The sequence below is a fragment of the Ceratotherium simum genome, chromosome 10 (genome assembly GCF_057802395.1).
Source record: "Ceratotherium simum simum isolate JZ-2026a chromosome 10, ASM5780239v1, whole genome shotgun sequence".
Taxonomy (NCBI): Eukaryota; Metazoa; Chordata; class Mammalia; order Perissodactyla; family Rhinocerotidae; genus Ceratotherium; species Ceratotherium simum.
Genome location: NC_141909.1, coordinates 53,042,317 through 53,063,731, shown reverse-complemented (window position 1 = coordinate 53,063,731; position 21,415 = coordinate 53,042,317). Strand labels below are relative to the sequence as shown.

The 21,415-nt window shown below is 35.7% G+C and overlaps 1 protein-coding gene across 1 annotated transcript in view; it reads left to right on the top strand.

The window, feature by feature from the left end:
• The window catches only part of SUGT1 (SGT1 assembly cochaperone of MIS12 kinetochore complex), a 39,442-nt gene that overhangs the window by 9,073 nt on the left and 8,954 nt on the right, over window positions 1–21,415 (top strand). Inside the window, exons 5-11 of the mRNA XM_014789944.2 lie at window positions 112–182; window positions 4,619–4,672; window positions 5,064–5,080; window positions 6,800–6,834; window positions 8,738–8,834; window positions 9,622–9,729; window positions 17,967–18,057. Of these exons, the coding sequence (XP_014645430.1) occupies window positions 112–182; window positions 4,619–4,672; window positions 5,064–5,080; window positions 6,800–6,834; window positions 8,738–8,834; window positions 9,622–9,729; window positions 17,967–18,057 (473 nt within the window). The remainder of the gene's footprint in view (window positions 1–111; window positions 183–4,618; window positions 4,673–5,063; window positions 5,081–6,799; window positions 6,835–8,737; window positions 8,835–9,621; window positions 9,730–17,966; window positions 18,058–21,415) is intronic.

The following is a 21,415-nucleotide window of genomic DNA, read 5'->3' as shown; positions in this document are numbered from 1 at the left end:
TTAAATTATTTCTTCTGACAATAGAGAAAATACTAGGATTTTTTATTTGGAAGGCTGTTTTTCATGATCTTGTGTGTGTGTGTGGTGTTTGTTTTTAATATGCTCATACAGGATATGTGAATACCATGAAAAAAACTATGCTGCTGCTCTAGAAACTTTTACAGAAGGACAGAAATTAGATAGTAAGTATTAGAATTATATGTTAATAATCTCTAATCGCTTCTATGTGTCTTAAATACCACAGCTGAATTTTGTTAGTGTAATCTCAAGCTAATGGTAGTAACCCAACACCTTTTTTCCTCCTCTTAATAACTTTCTGTGTTGATTGCAGAATTTGAGTTTACTTAAAAATTGATTAAGAGCAAGCCCTGATGGCTTAGTGGTTAAAGTTTGGCATGCTCTGCTTCAGCGGCCTGGGTTTGGTTCTCCGGTGCGGAGCCATATCACTCATCTGTCAGTAGCTGTGATGTGGTGGTGGCTCACATAGAAGAACTAGAAGGACTACAACTAGAATATATAACTATGTACTGGGGTTTTGGGGAAGGGGGAAAATTGATTAAATTGGCCTTTCTTTAGCATTTAAACCACAGATAAACTTTATCATTAGAAGGTAAAAACTGCATATAAACACTCAGTGTGCTCCTTTTTAGTCTGGCTTTATTTGTTTCTAATGGACAAGTGAAAGTTCAATTTGCTCTCATGTAACATAAGTCTATTCATTTTAAGTTATTCAGATTGCTGAGCTAGGAAATCTTACAAGAAAGAATTTATTGAGAAGTGAAGTGTAAGTTTGGATAAATTATGATAGGGTATAGAAGAAATATGGAGCTTTAAGAGTACTGTGAGTTTTTAATGTCATCTTTTTGAGGGAACTAGATGAAAATTATCACAGCAGTATGAATATCTATGCACATAAATAGGAATTGTAAGAGCGAAGAATAAAAAAATCTGCAAAATACTAAAAGACAGAGGTTGTAAGTAATCTCATAGATAATAATAGAATACATAATCCTAATTGTATACTGTCATCTTCTGTTATGATAGACTGTTATCAGAATCTCTAAAGCAGTGGTTCCTAACTGGGGCTGATTTTGCTTCCTGGGGACATTTGGCAGCACCTGAAGAGATTTTCGATTATCATGACTAGTGGATTGGGGGGGGGGATGCTACTGACATCTAGTGAGTAGAAGCCAGGATTGCTGCTAAACATCCTACAATGCACAGGGTAGTCCCCCACAACTAAGAAGTATCTGATCCAAAATGTTAGTAGTGCTGAAGTTGAGAAAACCTGCTCTAAAGTATTGTATGATTATATTTTTATATTTTTAAAAATTTACTCTCTACTGCTTTAAATATTTGCTTGTATGCTGTATACCTACTTGAGAAAGGACGTCAGGCCCAACATTGCAAATGGAACCTACAAATTAGGAAAGAAGAGATCTGGACGATAGGAGTTGTTCTCAAACTTGGTTATCCCAAGTGTGGTGCATGAATAATATGGTTATTCAGTTAGAAAGCCAGCATGTCTGCACTCTTAGCAAATTCTGAAGAGTCCGTTTATCTAATGTATTGATATATATTTGAAAACTCTGATGAGTCATGAGTCATTCCATCATCTAGATTTCTAAGCCCTATTCCTTATCTTGTTAGAGCAACTGAAAGTTCCCTGCCTACATTCTTTCCTTAAGTAATATCTTATTATCATGCCATTGACTTTTATCCTACAATTATTTGAGAGGTGGCCTCAGGAGAAGATGTCTGCTCTTTGGTAAAATTGCTGTTGAGGATATTTAATTTAAAAACAAATATGTCTGGGCTGGCTCCGTGGCTTAGTGGTTAAGTGCGCGTGCTCTGCTGCTGGCGGCCCGGGTTTGGATCCTGGGCGCGCACCAACGCACCGCTTCTCCGGCCATGCTGAGGCCGCGTCCCACATATATCAACTAGAAGGCTGTGCAGCTATGACATACAACTATCTACTGGGGCTTTGGGGGAAAAATAAATAAAATTAAAAAAATAAAAACAAACATGTCTTTTAATTCCAGAAAAATTTATGTTAAACTGTTAGGCTTTCATTTTTATCAGGATAAAAAATTTATAGCTCAGAATATTACCTTTTCTTCCCTTTGTATGGTAGGAATGTTGGTTTTATTTACTGACTAAATTGAATAATAGCTTCTTCAAGTCTAGGATTTTGATATACAGTCATACATTGCTTATGGACAGGGATAAGTTGTGAGAAATATGTCATTAGGCGATTTTGTCATTGTGTGAACATCATAGAGTGTACTGAAGGGAAACAAAATTTGCCACCCCAAAATGTATCTCTTTGACATGAGGGTTATTTTAGGCTGATTATTTTTAGGAAACAAAAGACTCACAAAGTTTTTATCTCCCCCTTAACTGGCTTTAAGAATTCAGATATAGGGCCGGCTCCGTGGCTTAGCGGTTAAGTGCGCGCGCTCTGATGCTGGCGGCCCGGGTTCGGATCCCGGGAGCGCCCCGAGGCACCACTTCTCCGTCCAACGTGAGGCCGAGTCCCACGTACAGCAACTAGAAGGATGTGAACCTATGACATACAACTGTCTACTGGGGCTTTGGGGGGAAAAAACTGAATAAATAAAATCTTTAAAAAAAAAAAAAAAAAAAAAAAGAATTCAGATATAAAAACCTGTCTCAGGAAGGGAGCTATCACCTCAGCATAAGGTGAACTAGGTGGTAGACAGGGAGGAACCCAGAAAAGCCTGTTTGTTGGGCTCCCCTCTGTGTTCTTCTGTTTCTGTGTGGCCAAACACTTGTTTTCTATATGTTTGCTTTTTTTCGCCTACCTGTGAATTGCGTTCTTTCCCTTTGAAGTTCCTGACTCTCCTGACCCCCAACATCATCTTTTGTCTTTAGCTGATGATGGTATTTCAGGTGAGGACTTTGGCCATTTTGGGAAGTTAATTTGGTTTTCCTGGGTTTCTCCCATGCATACATGTTATTAAACTTTTGTTTGTTTTTCTCCTGTTAGTCTGTCTCATGTCAATTTAATTCTTAGACCAGCGAGAAGAACCTAGTAGGGTAGAAGAAAATTTCTTCCTCTCCTGCAGTACTTAGACAAACCTAGATGATATAGCTACTACACACCTAGGCTATATGTTTCTAATCTTATGGGACCCCTGTTGTGTATTCAGTCTATCATTGACAGAAATGTTACGTGGCACATGACTGTAATTGTTCACCACTAGAATGAATGTGTGTGTGTGTGTATGAGTTAAGGCCTGTGTAGTAGTTGCATTTCATCTATAAATTAGTGAAATAGAAAACTGCGTTTTTTAGAAAATTTTAGGGGCCTGCCCCATGGCGTGGTGTTTGAGTTCAATGCGCTCGGCTTTGGTGGCCTAGGTTCGCAGGTTTGGATACCGGACACAGACCTACACCACTCGTCAGCCATGCTGTGGCGGAGACCCACATACAAAAAGTAGAGGACGATTGGCATGGGTGTTAGCTCAACACTAATCTTCCTCAAGGGAAAAAAAAGGAGGATTGGCAACAGATGTTAGCTTAGGGTGAATCTTCCTCAGAAAAATAAAAAAGAAATTTTTAATTGCTTTTTATTTTTCAGAATAATCTTGCCTACAGTTAGCTTGAATTAGTAAACCTTTTTTTAGATCACTTTTAATAATTTTTCCTAACATCGTGTTTTTCTGGCCTTGTGACTCTAATTGTTCTGAGTCTTCAGAAGTGAATAATTTGCTTATGTACTTGTTTACATTGCTATCTGTAAATATATTATTCACCATCTGTAGTCTCTTGGATGCCATGAAACTTGGAGATATGACAGAATTCCACAAAGTGTAAAGATGCTTCTTGGTGTTGGTAGGAAAGGCATGGTAACAAGTAAAGCCCCTGAGAGACTAGTAGACAGAATAGGTAGCTGCATTGGAGAGCAGACGGGTAGAGAGAGGCTTCTGGACTTCAGCCCAGCTGCCAATTACCAGGCCTCCACCCCACCCTAATTGATGGCATATTGGGAATCTGATTCAGGTATGATTTTGTTTTGTGAGGAGGAAGCTCCTTTAAGAGGGATGAGGGGATATGTAGATTATCTGTATCTGGGAACCAGTAGGGTTGACTATGGTTAAAACTAATTTTTTTTTTAAATCAAAATTCTTAAGGATGAACAACTAAATGTTAAACTTATTGGTATATTAACAGCTATAACATTAAGATGGCTATAAGCTCTGTTAGGACAGGTATTTTTATCTGCTTAATTCACTGCTGAATCGCCAGTGCCTAGAATGGTGTTTGGAACATAGTTAGGTGTTCAGTAATTATTTTTTGTTTTTTTTTTTTTTTTTTTTTTAGATTTTATTTATTTTATTTTTTCCCCCCAAAGCCCCATTGGATAGTTGTGTGTCGTAGCTGCACATCCTTCTAGTTGCTGTATGTGGGACTCGGCCTCAGGATGAACGGAGAAGTGGTGCCTCGATGCGCACCCGGGATCCGAACCCGGGCCACCAGCATCACAGCGCGCGCACTTAACCACCAAGCCACAGGGCCGGCCCAGTAATTATTTTTTGAATGAATATGTTAGATTGTGCAGATTAGTGATGTTACAGTCCTTTTGTTCTCTTAGGTGCAGATGCTGATTTCATTGTCTGGATTAAAAGGTGTCAAGAAGCTCAGAATGGTAAGCATGCAGGCTTCCCATGGTCTTTCAATTTAAAAAGAAGTGAATGTTTACATTTTTTGATTTAAACAAATTTGTTTTTAACTTTATAAATTATAATTTAAATGGTACATGTTCCTTTAGATAGGTATTTCCAGAGGTATTCTGATTTTAGCCTAGTTTATGTTGAAAGGGAGAGTTGGATGGATTTGTTTTGCAGTGGTTTTACTGGTAAGAAGTTACAAGGAGTCTAAAGTGACTCCAAAATGCAAAATTAAACCACTTGTCTTTATTAGGAACGTATGGAGAATTGGTTTGCTTAATCAGTATATTTGTGCTATGGAAATGGTGTATGTAACTTTGCCTATAAATGTACTGTTTTCTGAAAATGTTTTCTTTTTGTTTTTAATAGGATCACAGTCCGAGGTGGTAAGTTCAGAGTTTGTATCCTTCATGTTTTTACCCTATTATATTATTACCAAATATATTTGAGACAGGACTCAGAATGAGCTTTGTCTCAATTAAGTATTAAGCAATTTCATTTAATTACTTGTTCCTTTAGTAACTGAAATAATACCATTTAGAAGCTTACAGTCATGAAACTTATTGGGCTGTTGTAATGCATTTAGTTTGTGATTCAAGTTGATTTGTGTGTTTTAGTGTGGTCAGGATGATTATTTCTTTTCTTTGGTGAAAAATCATCATATTAGATGTTAAACAGTTGCTGCTTTGGAAGCACTTGCAGGGCTTATGGTGTGCTAAGACACAAAGGTTAACTAAAATTTGGAAATGTTTATGTCTGTTTAGTTCAGTGTTGTGTTGTTTTGGACATGAAGATTTTCAAGTCTTTTCAGTTATTAAAAGTTATGTTTTTTAATACATATGGAGTTGAGGAAAATTGATTTTTTTTTTTAAACCAACTTAGGTTTATATATAACACACACAGTTAAATTATGGCTAATGGCTTTTAGCAGCAGTCATCTACATATTCAGTCAAGAAATAGAATGATGGGATCAGATGTTTGTGTAATCCTAACTCTCTTTATGGGCAATTACTTAACCTTTTTGAATCTCTTTCTTCATCTGTAAAGGAAGATTTACATCTCTGTCATCCAAAGTTACATTGTGACATTGAGAAAGTCACTTATTCTCTGAGCTTTCTTCATGTGTAAACTGAGCCTAATAGAGCTAATCTACTTCAGGCAGGTGGTTGTGAGCATCAGGCAAGATATGTGCATAATGTGACTGGGATTTGTGAGCCCTGTTTGGCTATTCCTATACCTCCAGGCTTGTCCTGTTCCTAGGGGTGATGGGTGGGGAATGGATTGGGGGAGGTGTTTAAAAGTTGGCTTCCTTCACCTGCTTGTATTTTTGTCTGGGTTTTATAATATTTGGGTGTTCTAGTCTGTATCTCCACTTGATATCATCTAGATTTAGGTGTTTCTCAATACTTAACACTGGGGAGTAATTCTGAGTTAGATTCAGATCTCTAGAATAATTTTACTTATTTTCTTCTTGCAAACTCCATCTCTTTCCTTCTCATTTAGGGACAACTTAGAGGCCACCTATGAGCCAGGGCAGGTTCTTTAGATTTACTTATTTACATGGCCTTAACTGGCACACATGTAGTTTAGGAAGGTATGGATTGGTCAGGAGTCACTTTGTTCCTTGATGGACACTGTGGAATGTTTGTTGCAGAGAGGCCATATTCCTTCATATGTTCTAGAGCAGTTAGATGCCATTGTTAAGCCTGAAGGCTATATACTATATTCGTACAAATATTTTTTTGAATGCTACTGTTATTTTCAGTTTAGAGAGTTACTGCATCTTGGAACTGGACATTTTATATATAACCTTTTGCAGTCATATCTTTAGAAAGTTTTCTGTTTTTTATGCTGTTTTTATTTTAGAATAAAACTATTTTTTGAAATTGAAACTGAAAAGTATAAAAATGCTGAATATTCTAATTTTTGTGAAGACTAGTATTAACAATTATGGATACTGTGCTTTGTCTTTGAAGGACGTTTTCATGTAGTTATTCCATGTCAGAGCAACTACAGCACTGGGTAAATTAATAATACGTGTATTTAATACACAGTTGCTAAACTAACTTGTAAAAATCTTTCTCTTTCAACTTGTGAAAATTAGTCTGCATCCCAGCGGACTCATCAATCAAAAATTAAGTAAGTGTTTCTTTTTTATAATGCATGATCAATATGCCTAAAGGGAAAAAGACCCTGTCATTGAATAGTAAGCAAGTCCTTACCTGTGATTTAAAGTGTTTCTTAGTTTTTTAAAAAATTGTGTTACAGGCTTGAAAAACTAATTCTAAGGCTGTTTACTGATTAGTATTAGTGTTCATATTAAGGTTAAATTCAAATTACTTCTCAACTTTAAGCTTGCTTCACCTGATTCCATGTTATGTCACCTTTCCATATATTAAGGAGAGCTTCTTCCAGTTAAGTTGTTGTTATTACACAGGTAAATAAATTAGGCTTGATAAAATTGTAATTTTACCTGCCTTTTATACTTGGAGTAAATTTTTCATAAAATAATTCTGCCTAAGTTGAAAGTGACCATTGCTGAGGGTAATAGTAAATAAGCGTCTAGAAAGTATTTGAATTTATTTTAATTATTCATTAGCCATGTGTACAACTTATATTCTTAGGACTGTAACAGAAAGAAACAAGGCATTGAGCATTGCGTTCTCACTGAATTTCAAAGGGAAACTGGAGACTCTTAAAGTTCATTTCTTTAATCAAGGTGCTTTTTGACATAATTACCTAAAATGGCTTGGAAATGTTAAAACAAAGCAATTTATTCATGTTCTTTCTGGGGAGATACAAGATGACCCTCCAAATACCTAGTAGTCAAAGGAACTTTGATTAGTGTGGTGGCAGCAGCAGGAATAGGGCACATAAACATCAAATAATAATTATGGTATTTGGAGCAAAAAATAATCCAACATTGATTTAATAAGTATACTGTGTACCATGCGCTGTGCTTAGTCCTGGGAATGTAACAGTGGTAGGATAGATTTAATAGCTCTGCCGTCATGGAGTTTATAATATAGTCTAATATGACAGTGAGGATCCCTGCATTTTTAGAGCTTTCAGTGGGAAATATACGCATAATTAGAAGCTCTAGGCACACTAATCTTCCTTTCTACCTTGAGATTGAAGAAAAATATTGTTTTTTTTTTTTTTTTTTTGTGAGGAGGACCAGCCCTGAGCTAACATCCAATGCCAATCCTCCTCTTTTTTGCTGAGGAAGACTGGGCCTGGGCTAACATCCATGCCCATCTTCCTCTACTTTATATGGGACGCCGCCACAGCATGGCCTAACAAGCGGTGCGTCGGTGCGCACCCGGGATCCGAACCGGCGAACCCCGGGCTGCCGCAGCGGAACGTGCGCACTTAACCACCTGCGCCACCAGGCCGGCCCCAAGAAAAATATTGTATTTAATGTTGTGCCTGCCAGAATGAGTTAAACTTTAAATTATTTTAATTTTAGCTCACTTGCTTCTGCTCCCTGGGCTCAGGGCTTTTCGTCCCCATCTTTAGTTAAGAGATTCTGGAGTGTGGAGTCAGGCTGATGTGGGTCCAGTGTAACACCTGCCACTGACTGGCCGATTGCTTTACTTGTCTGAACTTACATTTCTTTCATCTGTAAAATAGGGATAGAAGTGTTTACTTCTTCTTGGTGTTAGATTGAAATGAGAGTATAAAACTATTGGTGACGTATAATAATTGTTAGCTGTTTAGAATTAATCTTATCTTTAACTTTAGCTTAAGTACCGTGGTATTAGAGATAGAAGTCAGAACCCAGAAAATCATGTAAGTATTTAAATCCACTGGAAAGATTTGGGGCATCATCTCCCTTATTGGTCTCTTCCATTAGTACAGATCGTAGGAAATTAATTATATAAAATTGTTTCTGTGAATCAATAGCTGCTTTGCTCTTTTGTTCCTCAAGGTGGAGCTCTTGTTGTTTATCAGATTGTAGTTTTTATCTTGACAAAACGTAAAGAAGCAACAACTTTTAAGAAAATTAGAAGTTCTAAGTTTCTGTCTTCTTTTTTAATAGGTATGACTGGTATCAAACAGAATCTCAAGTAATCATTACACTTATGATCAAGAATGTTCAGAAGAATGATGTAAATGTGGAATTTTCAGAAAAAGAGGTCATTATAGTCTTTGAACCATTTTTTATGTTGAGATTAAATACTTTTATTTGTAAATATAGTATATTACAGAATAGTCTATAGCAGTTTATCAGATATATGTCATTTCTTCCTGAGATGATGTGGAAAATGCTGATGAAAATCTGAAGTATTCCTTTTCAATTTGAATCATTTTAAGTTTTGAGACAAGTATATGTATACTGTAGGTTATAGCTAGATGTGCATTATTTTCTTTTTCTTTAGATTTGGAATTCAAAGCAGAACTTGGTTGACAAATAGATAAGACATGTGATTTGGTTACATTTGTGTGGTATACTTCATGAGAAAGGTCTGCTTATTTGTTGTGTGATTTATGCGTCTTTGGATCTACTAACCATGTTAAATGAGTATGACCTTTAATAACTTGGTATCTTAGCACTTAGTAGAAAATATTATGATAGATATTTAGGAGAGTTAGTGGTAGAACTAGATGTTTTACACAAGAATTCTTTTGTTACGTACTGTATCATTTTGCTCTTGTGTCTTGAGTTTCCTTGAGATTTAAATGTTAAATGTGTTATGAAATATACTCTTTTTTGCTATATAATTATGTATATGATAATTCATGTGAAAGATACCAGATGAAAAAAAAGGATTATTTTGAGGTTCTTAAATCTGATATTCCATATAAAGTATTTAAAATAATCTGCAGCAATATTGAAATTCTGTAATTATATTCAGTTTTTTAAGTGTTCTACCCTTCATTAAATAAACTTATAAAATGTGCTGCTAATTTTGTGTTCATTAGTTATCTGCTTTTGTGAAACTTCCTTCTGGAGAGGATTACAATTTGAAACTGAAACTTCTTCATCCTATAATACCGGAACAGAGCACCTTTAAAGTACTTTCAACAAAGGTAAGAGAATTGAAAAGGGTTGTCAGTAGTAATCTTTTCAAAATAAAACATTGGTCAAGTAGTAACCCATGTGATTATAAGCCTGTAGATCCTTTCAGCCACATATCTTTGAATTAAAAGGGACAGGTAAATAAGAATGATATTTTTGAGTAACAGTTTTTTCTCCTCCCAAAATTCTAGGACAGTGGAGTCTACAAGTCTCCTTAACCTCAATAGTGTTTGTATATTTATTAAGATAGGTATAATACTTCTCAATAAAGAGGTTTTCAAAAAAGACATAATCAGCCTCTCTAAGATTTGATACTGACAATGTCTTGTGTCTTGAACTTGTCAATTTGGCCTGTTTTGAAATACAGATACTTTTTTCACCCTACCTTATGCAGTTAAAAATACAAACTATTTTAAAGATGAATCTGCTCTTTTTTTGTTTTGTTTTTTAGTTCAGCTGAGTTTTAGGTTAGTTTGTTATGGTGAATTAATGAATAATTTAAATTGCTGTTTGAGTAACTATATATAATTTTTAGATTTCTTTTTGTTTTCAAAAAGTAAAAATGTGCAATAGAATGAGAATTCAGGGAATATTTTAAATATCAATCAAAAGATATAGTAGGTAGAAGTATAATTTAGTAGGAAAAATACTGAACTCAAAATCAAAAAAATCTGACTCTAGTTCTTTGCTTGCCCTGTGAATTTATAGACTAGTCACAAAGTGATTGATTTATAATTTTTTGCATCTATAAAAATAAAGGATATGGACTGTGAGCTCTGAAGTCCTTCATCTGTAAAATTGTATGAAGGTATATGGTGACTTTAATGAGAATGAATGATATAAGTAGACTCTTTCCATTACTACACCTTTTTTAATACACATATCCTGCAACATAAGTTATTAACTATTGAGTTTAAGTTCCAAAGACGTGAATTTTCCTTTCATAGAATAGAGTCAGGGTCGGTCTGGGTCATGAAGACTGGTAACTGGGCCTGCAGAAAGAAGAGGACATCTGCAGAGGGTTGGAGTAGGAAATGCAAAGTAAAGCAGTAGTTTTTGCGTCTAGTTAAAAATGATCTGTCTGTTTATCTATTTGAAGATTACAAAGTACAAAACTGTTTACTTATGACGTAGAGATAGGAAACAGTTGCATGGATGATAGAAAGTGGGAAAAGGGCTGAAATCGTATCAAGATTTTTGTCTTACTGGCCTCATCCATATAGTGTAGAATTTGTTTAATAAAGTAATATTGGGTAAAGTAATTAAGTGCAAAGCTATAGCTAGGTTTGGGAGGGAGATACCTCAGAAAATTATGAGTTTGGCATTTTTCTATATGTTTCTATCAAGAGGTTGTTATTGCATGTCCCTTTGAAGTAATTTAAATGTAAACTGATTCGTGTGAACAGGTGGTAGATGACTTAAAAACTTGTGTTACTGAGCCACACCATATACTTACCGAAGAATAGTACGTGTGGTAAATACACAAGTCTTTGCGGCTAGAGTTGAGGATGTAACTAAGCGTGTCATCCCTTATTCGTTATTCTGCTTTGAATCTTGTGAGTGCTTGTTGATTCTCACCATTCCCCATCCTCTCTTACTGTGTTCTCAATGTGCCTTTTTTACTCTTTTCTCCTTTTTAAATGCTACATAACCGCTTTTCTTTCTTGTATAGTAGTTTATATATATGTTTTATTTCCCTTGCTTTTAGTAAGTCTTTTGAGAATAAGAAGCATGTCATATTTGTGTCCTTGTATATGCTCCAGATAGGGTTGCCGGATAAAGTACAGGACACCCAGTTAACTTTACAAACAGTGAATAATTTTTTTAATATAAATTTGCTAAATTTGGCCACCCTAGCCCTGTGCGTTGTACATAGTGGGTAGTCAACAATTGTTTAGTGAATGAACTTAAATTGGATTCTGGTGTTAGTCCTATGAAGTTGGCAGAGTATTTTCATCCTCGGGGTTTTACAGGTGAAAAGAAATTGAGGTTCATGGACTTTAAATGCTTTCCCCAAGTTCACATAGTTACTAAATTGTTCAGCCTGGCCCAGGAGGAATACGTGTACTTCTGTGAAGCTAGTGCTTCTTTGTTTAGTTTTTTCTAACTTGTGGATTAAAGAATATAGATTCTAAGGATGTATTCTGAAGGATGATTGTTTTTCATGTACTAACCCAAAGTAGTCTATATTACTTTGTTAGACTACCAACTTTTAAGATGTAATTTTATGTATTTATGTAATTTTATGGGAAACAAATGGAAGGAATTGTTCTTAATTATATGTTAAGGGAAATGATGAAAGTTTTTAATCTTTTTTTCATACAACGGAGGGAGACTTAAAATATTGAAAATAAAATCCTTCTCTGGGTTACTGAGGCTTATTTAGTGATGACACTAAGAGAGAAAAATAGTAAAGTAATTTGCTTTTCATATGTGTTCAGATAGCTTGAATCTTTTAAGCGAATTGAGAAAAGGATGCATTTTGCTTGGGAGAATCTGTTTAAAATTAGAGATTCTGTAAAATCTGTGGTTTAAAAGGGCTGTTTCTTTGCTTTTGAGAATCCTGTTTTCTTTCCCACCTTCAAGGTTGAACGAATGTTGCATATTCATATGTATAACCATTGGTTAAGTATTATTAATTCAAGTGAGATATAATTTGCAATGAAAATAGGAAAATGTAGGACCCTTAAATTATTGAAATAGCATTTCTTAACTAAATATTTTACAATGTAATATCTGATGTTTTTCCAGGTCAGGATTCATATTTTTTCAATACCTCTGATAGTTATTTTTTCCTTTCACTGAATACCAGCTTTCATATCTGCCTTAATCCATTTTCTTTATTAAGAAACTGTAATGTTTCTATTGTTCCATCTTGTTAATTTCATGACAGTATTCTCTGGTCACAATCACAGGATTATAAATAACTTTAATGACAGCTTTGCTGTGAAATACTCATTTTAAAGATTAATATTCACTCCAAGTAAAAATTAGAATTCTCAGAATCTTTTGGAGTAAATTTGCCCTTGTGGAAATGTTCTGGTATTCCTATTTTTAGTCATAGTAATTTTTCCATGTTACATCAATATAAAATATGAAAGTTTTTGGGCCGGCCCAGTGGCTTGGCGGTTGGGTGCGCGCGCTCCGCTGCTGGCGGCCTGGGGTTCGGGTCCTGGGCGCGCACCGATGTACCGCTTCTCTGGCCATCCTGAGGCCGCGTCCCACATACAGCAACTAGAAGGATGTGCAACTATTGACATACAACTATCTACTGGGGCTTTGGGGGGGGAAAAAAAAAAAACGAGGAGGATTGGCAACAGATGTTAGCTCAGAGCCGGTCTTCCTCAGCAAAAAGAGGAGGATTAGCACGGATGTTAGCTCAGGGCTGATCTCCCTCACAAAAAAAAAAAAAAAAAAAAAGAAAGTTTTTAATTGGAATCATGGGAAATAAAAATGTGTGGCTTTACTTAGAGACAGATAGCCCCCTTCTCCCTTCTTAACCCACTAAAATTTGAGAAGTTTTAGAGAAAATTCTTAATATTCACAGAAGAATCACAATGATGATGTAATGGAGCGGAGGTGTCTGGGCGGGTTGCTACTGCTTTTTTAAATGCGTAGATGTGGGGGGCTTGCGATTGTTGTTTTGTTATGTCTTTTTGATACAGGGGTGGTGGTAGTAGTGAGGTGTTTTTTTTCATTTAATAACTAATTAGTTGCTGATATCCACAAATTGTAGATCTTGGAGTATATTCTTGCCACCTTTTCTATTAATGTATATTCATATATTTTCAAAAGAAAAACATTTTACTGTACATACTATCTGTAGCTGTTTTTTTAAACTTAGCCATACATTATGAATGTTTTTCATGGCCTTAAATATTCTACAGCAAAGTATTTCATTGTATGCATTTACTGTAGCTTATTTAGACAGTCCTATATTGTTTTACTTGTGGAGAATTATAGTAGGTAACTTTTTTGACTGCTATGTATTATCCCATGTAATCTTCAAAATTACTGCATGATGTAGGTATTTTTATCACCTATTTACAGGTATGGAAACTGAACCCAGAGATGTTAAATAATTTGCCCAGATTTTTTAGCTAATTATAATGATGATGAAGATATTGATAACATTCAATTGTTATTTGCCAGACACAGTGCTGTATTCTTTTCATACATGGTCTCACATAATCCTAAGAACCCTGAATGAGGTTGGCCCTATTAATCCCATTTTACAAGGAGAAACTGAGGCTCAGTGAGATTAGTTACTTGCTTGTGGTCATATATCCAACAACTGGCACCTATTTGTGATTCTTCTCTTTCTAAAGTTACACAACTGATTATTTTTGTCTTGTTCTCAACCTCTGCTTATTTCTGAGGATATAAAATAAGTAAAACTTCTAGTAGTAAAAGACACTTCCAGCAAGTTATTCTATCTCTTGGCTCCTTCATCTCTAAAATATGGATGGTAATCTCCTTTAGAGAGTTGTATTAAGTGAGATAATATATGTGAAGCACTTAGTACACGGGGTGTGTAATAAGTTCTCGAGTTTAATGTTACTGCTATTATTATTATTATTATTTTATCCTGATTAGATTTTTATTCAGATTATAAAAGCAATGAATGCATATCATGGAAAATTTGGAAAAATGTAAAGGAGCTGAGAAAGTAATCATTCAGTCTCACTACTGAATGACATTTTGGCATACTTCCTTCCAGATAACCAGATATTTCCCAAAACTTAGGTCTCTCAGTACAGATGATATATACTGGAATTTTTTGTTTATGGGAGAGTCATTTCTAACTGATTTCTTCAAAAAAGGTAGAGGCGGTGACCTATGTACCAGTGGAGTGCTGGCTCAGAGTAGGCACTCAGTAAATATTTGAATTGAGCTATTAAAACTTTGGCAGGATTTTGCAGTTTTTCTTCAGTCATTACCATCTTCTGCATTTTTAAAAATGATTTTAAAGTGATTTGAGTGTAAAAATAAGGTAGATGTGCAGTCTGGCCTCAGGAATACTGAACTATATTATTGAACAAAGGGATTTGATATAGCAATTAAACCTGCAAAGAGCTGAGTAAGAGAACATTGGGAAAGATGCATTCTAAAGATCCGAGGAACACTTATTTAATGACAACAGCCTTTCAAAAGTTTGCCAAAAAAAAAGTTTACCAGTAAACTGCACAGCTCTTTAGTCTCTGGGAAAGATCCCTTCACCATCTATCTGTAGCAGTAAATGGGAGTTTACCACTTCTTAAGAAGGTGGTGTCTGGATGCCATGATCCCTTAGGAGTAATGGCTACTCTTTAAGTCTGAAGATCCTTTCAGGGGGAAAAATTAAACTCTCTGCTGTGCAAAGAGGTGGGTGGTAGGTAGTACACATAATATTGAAAACTGAAAATCCAGCACAGTAGGCATTCTTACTAGTGAACCTGTGAATACTGCTTTGGGATTATGGTGCATTGAAAACCTTTCCTGTGTGTATGAGAGCAACACTGAAGCAAACTACCAAAGTTTTAAGTTAATTTAATGACTTATAAATGGTCACAATAAAAATATCTGAAATTGGTCTCGTGGTGATTTGAGAAGTCTCTACCAGAATCATCAGGACTTAAAACTTCATTTTTAAAAGCATATACATGCATTGAAAGTGAAGTAGGTGTAAAAAAGAATTCATAGAAAATTAGTCCCCTCTTCCCCCTTTACCTTTTTTAAAAAAGCTGCTTTAGGTGGTTTGTTATGTGCAGCTATTTTAATGAATGGATTAAGTATAATTTCAAGTTCAGGTCAGTGTGTCTCAGTTGAAACAGGTTGTTGCTAAGAGCTTTGACTTTGGCTTTATAAAGGCCTCTTTGTTCATACTGCACAATTACTCGGGTTATAGTAGCTTTCAGTAGATGCAAGTGCTGCTCTTCGGGTGAAACAAGGAACTTTTTATAGACAGTACTTAGCACGGAAACATGTGGTGCAGCTATAAGGGTGCCTTGTGGCTGAGGTTAGTTAAGGGTAGTGTGATGTACACGCTGCTTGCCAGGTATTCATTTCCAGGTGAGCTGAAAATTAAAGGAGCAAGATGCAATTTTAAAGATTTTATTTATTCATTTTTTTCCCCCCAAAGCCCCAGCAGGCAGCTGTATGCCATAGGTTCACATCCTTCCAGTTGCTGCACGTGGGACTCGGCCCCGGGCTGGACAGAAAAGTGGTGCCCTGGGGGGTGCCCGGGATCCGAACCCAGGCCGCCAGCACCAGAGCGCGCGCACTCAACCGCCAAGCCACGGAGCCGGCCCATCAAGATGCAATTTTAAATTTTAGGATAATATTAATGGCCCTTTTCAGTAACTCTTGCTGTGTCGTTGCCAGCTATTGGATTTATCTACCTTTTTGATAAATATCCCAGCAGTGACAACTTAAAATAACTAGAGTACTCTCACTTAATACTGTGTGTGAGAAAATATTGGTGGTATTGTACTTTATAAAAATTAATCATAGTTCATATTAGGGAATTCTAGAGATTCTTATAAAAAATTTGTTTTTATTTATGTAGACTTTAAACATGTAAATTACATTAAAAATACTAATCTTTTTGCCCGTTTCCCAGTGACTTTTGTTTCAGGTTTTTCTTTCATTATGAAAACATTTTTTTTATTACATTTCTGTGCTCCTAAAGAAAATACAAATACTCAAGAGACCACACCTCTTCCATACCATCACTTCATGTCTGATTAAAAATATTTGGTGGATTTCTCTGTTAGTGTTTTGTTAAGATATTTTAAAATGCAAATTTTAAGGATTCTCTTGATAAATGGCCGGTAGAGAGATTACCAGTAATTGCTAATTTAATTGATTCCTCTGATCTAAAGGAGTCAAAGAACCAAGATGTGAATAGGCTTTTCTTTTTGTTAAATATTTTTTTTCTATTTATGAAAGTAATTCTTTTCTTAGAAAAAACATTAGAATATAAAATTCTAATTTGACTCTTAAACCGTTTGCATAATAATTATTAGTGTTTACCAGCACTATAAATGCTGATTTTTGCTAGGCTAAAAATGGGAGTGAGAGCGTTATTTGAATAAGGAAAACAAAACGTAGATATAAGTGCTATGTGAGTTTATGTTAGGGTTAAGAGTAGACTCTAGGGGACCAGCCTTGATTAGAGAATAAAAGATGTTTCTAGGATGCTATTAACATTTCATTTTAATAAGTGACCTTCGTTTTAGCATTCAGAAGCTCTTCATAGTCTGCTTACACCTCTTTTTCCATGTGTATTTTTCACTGCTCTAACATAAATCCTGGACTTTTGGCAAATTAGTCTTCCCTGTATGCCCTGATGCACTGTGTCCTTTCACACCTCAGGGCTCCAGTTTTAGGCTATTCTCTTTGCCTCTGGAGACCTACCCCTTCCACCATTGCAAATGCTCCTGCCCCTCACAGCTTTTCAAGGTGCCCTGAATCTTGCCTGTTCACAGCCGGGTATGATTTCTCCTGAGCTTTTAGAACATTTATTTACCTCTTGAGTAACTTTCTTCAAGTATCTCACATATTTCCAAATGGTCAAGGACATGTCTTTCATATTTTAAAGATCCCCCACATCCCTGAAGATTATACCTTGCTCATAGTGTTTAATAATTATTGAATGAATAATTATAAAAATGTTAGCATTACTTGGATTATTTTTATACAGTGGAATGAATTTCTCCACTCTAAAATGGGTTAATAATGTACATGCAAATATAGTAATTCCTTTAGAACAGGCTTCGCAGTGGTGAGCCCCGGTGACATTTTGAGCTGGATAATTCTTTGTTGAGGAGAGGTTGCCCTGGATGTTGTAGGATGTTCAGTAGCACCCCTAGCCTCTCCTCACTAGATGTCAGTAGCACCCCTCACCTCCATGGAGCCCAGTTGTGACACCAACAATGTCTCCACATTGCCGAATGTCCCCGGGGTGGGGTGGGAGGGGGTGGAATCAACTCTGGTTGAGAACACTGCTTTAGAGGAAAAAAAAGCGTGGATTTCAAGACTCTTCTTAATTGTAGCTTATAGTGTATATGTTGTTTTTGAAGGGTGGCTTTTAAGCAGAAACAAAATAAATGTTTCCGAGTTCTTCAAATTTAACCTTGTATAATTTAAGGAAACTTTCTCAAGGACACTATTCTTATAAAACTTTAATGACTTAAGAAAATTGTGTTTTTTCACTGTTTTGTGTATTTTACATTGAATAATAAATTTTATTTGGTGTTTTCTCCAGATTGAAATTAAAATGAAAAAGCCGGAGGCTGTGAGATGGGAAAAGCTAGAGGGGCAAGGAGATGTGCCTAAGCCAAAACAGTTCACAGCAGGTTTGTTTTCTGGCCTTGATGAGCTTTCAATTCATGTTGTGTTATATAGTTGAAATTAAATAGTAATGAGCATTCTTTATACTTTGATTATGTTCCCAAGATAAGATATATTGAGTATAATAAGATTGCTCTGTAATGAACACAAAGTAGCCTTTCTTATGAAGGTTCTAACTTCTTAAACTCTGAGAAACTAATTAATGGCAGCAAAAGCCCAAAGGGAGTTGGGATTTGTTTACCATGTCAGTTTATGACATCAGTTAGGGGTTGTTTGTTTTTTTGTGTTGGCCTTTCCTATTGTTTCTTTTTGGGTTTTAAGTGAATTAGTAGTTTACTCTGCTGATATATTTCCTCCTCTTCCCTGTCCTCTCTTATTTATTCCTTTCTATTTCTTCTTACATTGTCAACTCAATTTCCTGAAATTTCAGGGCTTCACAGAGTAAAGTATCTAGGCCATTTCACTATACAGCTGTGCTTCACTTAATGACGAGGATACAATGTGTCATTAGGCGATTTCATTGTTGTGCGAACATCATAATGTGTACTTACACAAACCTGGGTGATATAGCCTACTACACACCTTTGGGACCACCTTCATATATGCGGTCTTTGACCGAAAAGTAGTTATGCAGTGCATGACTGTATTGCTAATTTAACCCTTTAAGGAACAGACTACTTTATGTTGGGTAAATTTTAAGCATATGCAATAGTCAGATAGGTATTTTTCTAACAGACGAATTAATCTGCAACACACTCCTAGAACTACAGCTAAGACTATTTTACAGCAATGGCCTCATTAATGAATAGAGAGAAATTTCTTTTTGATTAGAGTTAATGCCCTGATTTGATGACTGAAATGGGGTAACATTGTGTTTCAGCTACTTTAGATTTTTCACTGCTTTCTAAGAAAACACATTTCCCTGTGGCACCTTTTAGAAGACAGCAAATTAGCCGGCAGATCGTTTATTTTTATTAGTTTATTTTTATTCTAAAATAATTTTAGGTTCTCATAGAAGTTGCGGAAATAATGGAGAGTTCTCATGTTCCCTTCATCCAGCTTCTCTGCAAAATAACATTGCAGCTAGCCTATAGCATAATTAGCAAAACCAGGAAATTGACACCAACAGATAATTTAAGGATTGAAATGTTTCAAGTTGGTATTTAAGCTATTTAATTAAGCTTCTGCTTCATTTTATTTGAAAGCTATAGTAAAGATGCTATGTGCTTCTCTTGGGGCTGACTCCCAGAGATTTTTGGGCTGAGGTTTATATATAGCTCAAAGCATTTTTTTTTTTAAGAAACGAATATAGTATCTCATTTAATTCTAAGAGCTATATATAGTAGGCAGCCCAGTATTGGTTCTCCTGTTTTACAGGCTCAGAGAGGTTAAGCAACTTCTTAATAAGATCACCTAGCATTTTTCATTGTCTAGTACTAAACGCAGGCTTTCAGAGTCTGGGTCTAGTTCTTCTGTTAACCCCATATAGTGATACTGCTTATTGCTACATTTTCTAATAATGGAAAGCCTCTGCCGATGTGAGTATCATGAGTATCTTGGTAGTTATTTAATATTATAGTGAATGAGCAAGGAAGTTGGGTTACCCTCTCTCAGTAGTTCATCTATGTACAGGTATTAAAATTTTTCTGAGATGAAATATAAAGTTTTTTTTAGTGTTAAAGTTTTTCTAAACTCAATGCCTTGGATATTCAAGATACTATTCCTCCTGTCTTGTTATATTTTTGTTAGGAATTAATATGCTTGTCAGACTCTGTGTACTGCAAGCTGGATACTGCAGATAAGGGCAAGTTGCTTAACCTGTCTGGGCCAGCTTTCTTATCTCTAAAATGGAGATTAGAACCTGTGTTCTCATCCTTGTGGGGAATCAGCGTTAGGATTAATTAAACCGTGTTTCCGAGGCTCTTAATTTGCATTTTTTGGTTTTCTTTGGCTACTAGTGAAAATGTGCAGAAATAGGGGATTACTGGTAGAGGAAAGGTAGGTAGGATTTGAAAAACAGTATGCTTGCCCTGAAAAAAATTGTGTGGGGTGGTGGTGTTTTGTTTTGTGGGGGATAGACAGGGAGAAGATTGATTTGTAGGTGAAGAGAGGAGATGGAAAAACAGAATGAACAATTAGTAGTTTCTCAACTATTTTGAGGAAAAGGGTATAGAGAGGCAGTAGTGGAAAAGGGACATTTAGGTTAGGATTTGTGTTTCCTAATAAATCGATAAGGGAAACTTGAAATCAGGCTTTTGTTTTTCTTTAAACTCTCTATCTACACTGTCCAGTATAGTAGCCAGTAGCCACATGTACCTGTTGAGCACTTGAAGTATGAGTAGTCTGGATTGAGATGTGCTCTAAGTGTAGAATATATACATACCAGATTTTGAAGACTTAGAATAAAAAAAGGACCAATTATGTTTGTATTTTTATATTGATTTCATGTTGAAATGATACTATTTTGGGATATATTAGGTTAAATGAAATATATTATTAAAATGCATTTCACTTGATTCTTTTTAGTAATATGGGTACTAGAAATTTTTAAATTATATATGTGGCTCACATTTGTGGCTTGCATTGTATTTCCATTGGACAGTGAACAGAACTGCTCGTATAGCTACTAGCTAGGTTAGTTACTTTTTAATTATTTGTGTGGCAAGATCTTGATTCCCTTGGTCTTGAGGCACTCTTCGCAGTGCCCTGAGCCCCTGGACCTGTAGCCTCTGTGGCTGTAAGCAGCCTCTGTTTACCTAAATATGCCCTACAAGTACTATTCTTTCCTATGTGTGCATGATGTGGGCATTGAACTCTAGATCATCACATGTTGTGTTTTTCAACATTCAGGAATTCCTTATTATTATCTCCTATTGAAGTAATCTAATATTTTTAATGTGGGGAGAAGTTGGAGTCTTAACTCATTGTCAAATGGCATGGATAATTATTTATATTTTCAGTTTATTTCTACTCTGAAAGATATGTAAGTATTTCAGAAAAAGCCACATTTTTAACATTTATTAAAATGTTATGTACAAGAGAAATTTCTTAAGGAAATGTCTTTTTAAAAAAAATACTATTTTTAGGGGGCTGGCCCGGTGGTGTAGCAGTTAAGTTCACACATTCTGCTTCGGCAGCCTGGGGTTCGCCAGTTCGGGTCCTGAGTGTGGACCTACTCACTGCTCATCAAGCCATGTTGAGGTGGCATCCTGTATGGAAGAGCTACAGCTCTACAGCTATGATGTACAATGAGTACTGGGGTTTTGGGGAGAAAAAAAGGAAAATGAGGAAGATTGGCAACAGATGTTAGTGCAGGGCCAATCTTCCTCAAAAAAAAACTATTTTTAGAATTGTTTTTACTAT